This window comes from Vespula pensylvanica, chromosome 13 (assembly GCF_014466175.1).
Source record: "Vespula pensylvanica isolate Volc-1 chromosome 13, ASM1446617v1, whole genome shotgun sequence".
Lineage (NCBI taxonomy): Eukaryota > Metazoa > Arthropoda > Insecta > Hymenoptera > Vespidae > Vespula > Vespula pensylvanica.
The window spans coordinates 1,026,756-1,034,255 of NC_057697.1; the positions used below are offsets into that span (position 1 = coordinate 1,026,756).

Consider the following 7,500-nt stretch of genomic DNA (forward strand, 5'->3'; position numbering starts at 1 on the left):
TTCTGTCGAGGCTCTTTGGACAGACGTCTGACCGGATCTTATTGCTTCTAAAGCACGATCTAGATCGGCAGGTGACCAGGTAGTAGGACTCGCGTTAAAAGGTGCAGCTAATCTAATACCCTCTCTTCTTGCTATTTTGTAGAGAGTACTGGAAGGTATACCAAACGCTTTCGACGCTTTGTTAGCTGAGATCGTTCCTGTCCTTAATGCTTCTAACGCATTATTTAAACTCTCGTCGCTCCAGGATTTCGTAGGTCCGTCCTTTTTTGGCGTGTCGATGCCTAAACGATGTGCTCTTTGCCAGAGCGTCGTCGATGGGATACCAAATGTAGCTGAAAGATAACGTATTAAATCGAAAAGGTTCTCTAGAAAGATTCGTAACGTGTGTGCGCACGCGCGCGTGTGATTCGCAGAATCGTATATTTACCAGATGCTTTCGTAAGACTCATGTCGTGATTCCTTAAGGCTTCCAACGCGGCGTCCATGTCGTCCTGAGTCCAAGATTTGGTACCATGATGATGTGAACTCGATTGTCCAGAATGACCTCTCGAATTGTTTTCACCCGAGTCCGAGTGAATCGAACTGCCAGAAGGCATGAGTCCGAGAAGTTCAGGCGTGATCATCATCATATTGTCGCTGTCCGCTGCATTTTTTGAGCTTACGCTCGCTCTATCCGACATGTGACTGTCGATATCGATCGTGTCCGAAGAATCCATCGTGTGTAGAGTTTCGAACTTGATCTTCACGCTATCGCAATTTTGTATCTCTGAGTAAAAAGATGAAAAAGCGGAAATAAATAAATCAATAAGTATGTAACTTCACAATAGAAAGTTACTTGTGGAGATGCACGATTAGCTCCGTAGACGAGAAGATCGTTAAAAAGGTAAATCTAGACGCAAGCATCATAAACGAGGCTGCGTGGGCCGTCACGAATAGAGCAACGCAAATCTAATCCCGGTCAGTTAAGCACGATTAGACCAATTACTTTGACTCCCTCCTAGCCTAATGACCGACTAGTCTTTTATCCTGCTTTTCAGATTGATCAGTTCTTGCACCCTTCTTGCATTATCATATCTCATACATGTAAATACATTTATCACAAAGAGAAACGATAAGTATATCGTCTTTCAGAGAGCGTTAAGAATATATTATTTATATACTTTCCAATGTAACCGAGTTCTCTTACCAGTCGAATGATGATCAGAGTCTCGCAGATGAGTAATAGTGGTACCGACCAAAGTAGCGCTCGGTGGTGTGGGCTGTGTTTCCGGAGGCAGATCTACCTCTCCAGGATCTGGGTGATGACCGTAATGACCTAGCCCTGTGTGACAGAACATGTCACCTTTTTATTCCGAGTGAAAAGGGTCTGTCCCCACCGGCCCTAAAACTGGTAAACCGCCCCACACCTGTAACCCTCGAAGTTCCGAACGTGATCCAATTGCGTGATGCGATGGATATGGTTCGATCACGGAAACGACATCGAACGACTATATATTATCATCGTTCCTAATCCCATATCCTTAAATTATTAGTGATTTACTTATCGTACCGACTTCGATTGATGTTTATTGTAGTCCACCTCCCTCTCTCCCCCTCTCTCTCTCTCTCTCTCTCCCCCTTTCTCTCTCTCTCTCTCTCTCTCTTTCTCTCTTTCTCTCTCTCCCTCTCTCCCTTCCTCCCTCACTCTTTCCCTCCCCCTCTTTCTCTCTCTCTCTCTCTCTTTTTCTCTCTTTCTCTTTATCTCTCTTTCTCTCTGAGCGAAATCAGTCAGTTCCGACAGGAACGCACAAACGCGTTTTCGGAGGTCTAGAAAAGAGAAGGGACCTTTTCGAGAAATCCAAAGGTTCAGGTGTGGGGCGCAGAACTCAGCTGATTGGCTTACCGTTATTGTTGTTGTTGTTTGTACCGTTACCGTTGCTGCTGTTGTTACTGTTACGTTGGCAGCTTTCCAGAACTACTGCTGCTGCTGCCGCTGCCACCTCCGTACACTCTTCATCTTCGGCCTGCCAGTCTCTGTGATTCTGTAAAATTTACCAACGTCATTATTATTGATTGACTTGGATCTTTTCTTTTAAAACGAAGTACATCGATCGGGTTGGAACGAAACGATCAGTTCCTTACGATGCCTGAACACGACGAACAAACATTTTTGTCCAGAGACTTTATTTGAAATGGACTACATTAATGAACATGATGGAATTATTGGTCAAACGATTAACGAATTAATTTTTGTCATTCAACTTTATCAGCAATATGTAACAGATGTTAAGGAAAGTATCATTATTTTTAAGAACTCCATCGAATTGTCTTTCATGTCCTACCTCTTTGTTATTGCGACCGTAACTATCGCTAGTCTCCTCTTCTTTATATCTATCGTAGTGCCTGGAATCAGTGGCACGAGGCTCGAATGACGTTCTCGCTCTCTTATACCTCGGATGATGTCTCTTCAACCTGGTAAAGTTTAATCTTGGTGTACCAGGTTCTCTTGGCGGTGAGCTCAAGCTCACTGATGGTGGCCCGTCCTTGCTTTCAGGAACCTCACAGAGGCCCTTAATTTTCAGCTGGTCGGCCGTTTTCAAAAGCGACTGTAAAAAGAAAAGAGAAAAAATAATTACATTTAATTAAAAATTCTATTTAATCCGATGATTTCTGCGAAACGTTTCAAAAAAGTTTTAACAATGCGACAAAAATCTTCTCATTAATTATTTACGATTAATCTATCGAGTAATAGTACCAACCCCCGAATTACAATCACTAATTTTCATTATATTCATACGATCACTTTCGACACGAAGAAACGAGTAAACGGTGTTCACGGAAATGCATCTCTTATCGTACGTTTTTTCCGTATCTGAGCTTAACCTTGAAAAGTACAGAGAACCGTGAAAAAGAGAAAATAGAAGTGAAGATCAAGGTTACAGTTAGAAAGGAGAAGAAAAAGGGGGAGAAAGAGAAAAAGAGAGAGAGAGAGAGAGAGAGAGAGAAAGAGGAAGAGAGAAAGAAAAAGAAAGAGAGAGAAAGAAAAAGAGAAAGAGAGGAAAAAGAACCCAATCTAACTGAAAGTCACTCTTAACAATGAAGAGTTCCAACAATATCGTACCAAAAAAAAAGCGGAAAAAAAAGAATCAAATTTAAACATTGATGACAAACATGAATGAAAAAGAAAAAGAGGAAAAGAGAAGAGAGAGAGAGAGAGAGAGAGAGAGAGAGAGAGAGAGAGAGAGAGAGAGAAAGAGTAAAAAAGAAAGATGAAGAGCACGTGGAAAGAGCGGGTAGAGTAAATAAAAGCGAGAAAGAGGGAAAAGACGAGTGAATGACTTTGATAGACGAAAAAAGAGGAGGCAAGGGGGGGTTTAGGCAAACTGCTGGTAGAGAAGTCCACGTGGTTCCTGCTAGGAGTCAGATTGTCGGTCTGAAGCCGTTGGCAGCTTCTGATGATGATCGAAGAGAGTAGGAAAAAGGGGTAGGACGGTGTGTGGGAGAGCGGTAGGAGTTGTGGGAGGGGATGGAGAGGCTTGAAATTCGGAACGTTCCGTGGCTTCGCGTTCTTTAATCAAGACAGGGGTGGTACGATTAGGTGGGGTCGAAGAGAGCCAAAAGGGGTTGGCTGAGGGGAAGGTAGGTGAAGAGGGAGGAGAGTGGAGAGGGGTTGGACGGGTTGGTTGGCGAGTAGAGACGGAAAGTTTGGAGGTGGTGGCGGTCTGGCTGGCGGGGGCGGCGGGGGACGCAGGCTGGGGGGTTACTGCCGTCGGCTGGCTCGAGAGGGGGTGAGTTGTGAGGGATGCCAACGACGGACGGCGGCGAATCGGCTCGGTTGAGTCGCGAGGGCGGCGGCAGCAGCGACGGTGCTGTTGCTGTGATGCTGGTACAGGTACTAGTATTAGTAATAGCAATGGTGGTGGTGGTGGTGGTGGTGGTGCTGTTGCTGCTGCTGCTGCTGATGGAGAGGGGAGTGCCAGCAAAAACGCCCGCAGGAAGAATGGGGAGGCCTCCGACGCGGCTGTCGCGGCCCCAGGGCCGTATCGACCACCCCTTAAACCCACGGCACTCTGTACTCTCGAGCCACTGACACTACTGATCATGTTCTTTATTTCTTTTTTTTTTTTTTTGTTTCTTCTTCCTTCTTCTAGATTTATATATAACGCTGACGATCAGCAGTTCGTTCGAACGACTCGAATATGTAAATTTTTGATTACGAATTTTTCTTACTAGAAATCCGATTAATTATGTTTCGTAGATATCGGAGATGTTAAAATTCGTTAGTGGAAGAAACTTTAAGAGTCGTATCTTTTGTTGTCTTTGAGAAATTCCTTGTTATTTTTTGCTTGTTTTTTTTTTTTTTTTTTTTTTACAGGTAATATCGTAAGGGCGATTCCATCGTTTCACGATCATTTTATTTCTAATTAGATTAGTTTCTATTTATTTTTTTACCCTTGTTGACGTAAGAAAATTTGAAATGCCGAACGTAAAGAAAAGAAAAGAAAGAAAAGAAAAACAAATGTATTTGTTTGTCAATCAGCGATTAGTTCGATTAGTTAAGAGAGACGTTAATAAAATCGTCTAGGGGAAACGTTTGCGAATCGTTCGCCGTTGGGGCTCGACGAGCCGTGGCTTCGTCGATGTCGGTCGTGGGGTGCATGGTAATCGAACGTCTGCGTCGGGCATGCTCGACGACGACGTGGCTGCTAGGACGATTTCGTTATCGACGAATAATTACGATCGGAGCGCCCCGGAGACGGAAAATCGTCTCGCCCTATGGCTCAGAGAGAGGGAGAAAGAGATTTTTTATGGCTATACGTATATCGAAGTTGTTCAGTCGATAGAAAAAAGAAAAGGAGAAAAATAAACTTAATCAAATTTCGATCTTAATAAAAATAAGATAATAAAATAAAATACAAAATATGAGGTGAAAAATAAATCGGTATGAAAAAATTCGATCTCCTTTTATCACATTAAGAGAAGATAACAAATGGTTATAATTTCAATAATTAATCAACGATTATCGGAGTACACCAACACCTTTTCAGTAAGAACAGTATCAGAATGAATAATTAAATAAAAGATACTATAGCAATAGTCTAGTGGAATAAAAAGGACGTTTTTCTAGGGGTGGTTGATCCATCAGATATAATATATCTTCCTTTCGAGTGGAAGATCGTTTTATCGTACAGTCGACGATCTCTGTTAGCGTCGAATGGCAAAGTAGAAGAATAAGAAGAATAAAAGAAAGAAGAAGAAAAAGAAGAAGAAAAGAGGCAGCTATTCTCTCTCTCTCTCTCTCTCTCTCTCTCTCTCTCTCCTCTCTTTCGGAAAACAGCATTTCAGTGTTCGATTAAACGAATAAAAGAGGTAGGCTAAGAGAAAAGAAGAGAAGCGAGAGATAGAATAAAAAAGAAAAGAAAAGAAGAGAAGAGAAAAGAAAAGAAAAGAAAAGAAAAGAAAAGAGGAAAGAAAAGAAAAGAAAAGAAGAGGAAAGAAAAGAAAAGAAAAGAAAAGAAAAGAAAAGAAGAGAGAAGAGGAAAAAAAAGGTCGAACGGCACGCTGCGACAAGGACGACGGCGTCGGCTGCGAGAAACACGGACGATCGGGTGCTGGTGAAGAGGGTTGCTGGTGGTGCAGGGTAGCGAACGAGCGAGAGAGAGAAAGAGAGAGAGAGAGAGAGAAGAGGGTATAAGCTGAGGGTGAGAGGCCCGCCGGAGATGGTTGGTCGTTCGCTCTCCGGAGGTGGATGCATAGGGGTGGTGCCATCGGTTCGGAGGCAAGAGGGAAAGCCAACGGCAGAATCCAACCTCACCAATCAATACTTAGGGTTCAAGGGCATCGCCCGACCAATTATACCCTACTAATTGCCGCGAAACGAGAGAAAGAAATCCTTTTACTCGGACTTTATTACTCTTTCTTTTTCTTTCTCTCTCAGACACACTCGTAATCAGAATCAGACGCACGACGGAAGATTAGCGATATATTTTCATAAAGAAAATCGAACGTTTATTATCTACCATCCCTCCCTTCTTACCCCACAGATATATTGATTGATTAAATAATTTACTTTAAACTTGATCTCTTTTCGATCAATTGATATCTTTTTGATCGCTAATCTTTATAGAAGAAATTACACGTAAAAAAGAAACGATGAATTATTCTAATGGAAATCGCGATTGAGTTGTAGAGACAGTTGAGAAGAGAAAGGGAAAAGAAAAAAGAAAAGGAAAAAACAATGGAATGTATAGTGTAGTTAGATAAGAGATAAACGTGATCGACGGTCTCAGCTTCGTGAGGAAGATTTCTTCAAAGAATGGGCGCGAAAAAGAAAGAAAGGAAGAATGCAAACAAGCAAGCAAGCAAGCAAGAAAGAAAGAAAGAAAGAAAGAAAGAAAGAATGAAAGAAAGAAAGGAAGGAAGGAAGGAAGGAAGGAAGGAAGGAAGGGTGGGAGGAAGGGAGGAGTATCGAAGAAGTCCAACAGGTGTAAATCCGCAAAAAGATCGACCGTGGAAACGTTTCGAGAGAGTAGGAAGGGCGCTGAGAATGAGACAGAAAGAGAAAAAGAGAAAGAGAGAGAGAGAGAGAGAGGGAAGGAGGGTGGAAGATAGGGTGGTAGAAAGGTGGAGGGTGGGGATGCTTTCCACGAGAACGTACAGGGCTACAAAATGGTGTAAGGTGCTTTTATACAGAGACACGAGAGAAAGAGTTTCGAGACTGAAAGTAAAGAAAAGGGGCCAAGGGAGGGGAAAGAGGAAGGAGGAAGGGAGAGTAGGAGGAGGAGGAGGAGGAGGAGGAGGAGGAGAAAGAGAAAAGTAGAAAGAAAGAGATAGATAGAGAGAAATAGAAAGAAAGAAAGAGTGAGAGAGAAAGAAAAGGAGGAGGTGGGGATTCCTCGAAGACGGTTGTAGGGTCGTCTCCACTATTACGAATACGGCGCCATAACGGAATTGATAATGTAACGGGCGTCACGAGCATAAACTCTTCCTCTCTTCTCCTTCTTACTACATAACCTCCTTTCTGAATGGGGGCACGACCCTGGCTACCAGCACCACCACCACCACCACGTGCTTTCTTCCAGAGTAAACGTAAGAATACGCGAGGAGTTAGTTGCGCGTCTTTCTCTATTTCTCTTTCTCTTTATTCTCTTTCTCTTTCTTTCTTTCTTTCTCTCTCGCTCTCGTTCTCTCCGAAGAAGATACGCTTGAGATATAGATTCTCAAGTTTCTTGAAACTTTTCCCGCCTAAAAAAAAGGGTTTAACGTAAAAGGTTAATCGCGCACGTAACGACGATTAATTTCCGGCGTAAAAGAGGGAGAGAGAAAAAAAGAATCCCTTCGGTCTCTTCTCATTTTTTTTTTCTCTTTGTTCTTTTTAGATACGATTTACATTTATTTCATCGTTAAACTATTCAATAGAGTCTTACGTAAACCGAGGGGAAAGCCGAGAATTGTTCAAAAGGAAACGACGGTCGACATGGGTTCGTTCGTTCGTTCGTTATCTATCGTTCAACGAAGAAG

General features: G+C 42.7%; 1 protein-coding gene across 3 annotated transcripts in view; it reads right to left on the bottom strand.

The window, feature by feature from the left end:
• The window catches only part of LOC122633698, a 46,059-nt gene that overhangs the window by 2,090 nt on the left and 36,469 nt on the right, over nt 1–7,500 (bottom strand). For 2 of the 3 annotated variants that reach the window (XM_043821938.1, XM_043821937.1), the window contains exons 4-8: nt 2,322–2,585; nt 1,883–2,021; nt 1,187–1,342; nt 428–766; nt 1–332 (exon numbers count right to left, since the gene is read on the bottom strand). The exon at nt 1–332 is cut by the window's left edge and continues 119 nt beyond it. In XM_043821938.1, coding sequence (XP_043677873.1) covers nt 1–332; nt 428–766; nt 1,187–1,342; nt 1,883–2,021; nt 2,322–2,585 — 1,230 coding nt within the window. Of the gene's footprint in view, nt 333–427; nt 767–1,186; nt 1,343–1,882; nt 2,022–2,321; nt 2,586–2,738; nt 2,917–7,500 lie in introns of those variants that run through there. The other variant, XM_043821939.1, reaches the window with a different exon arrangement.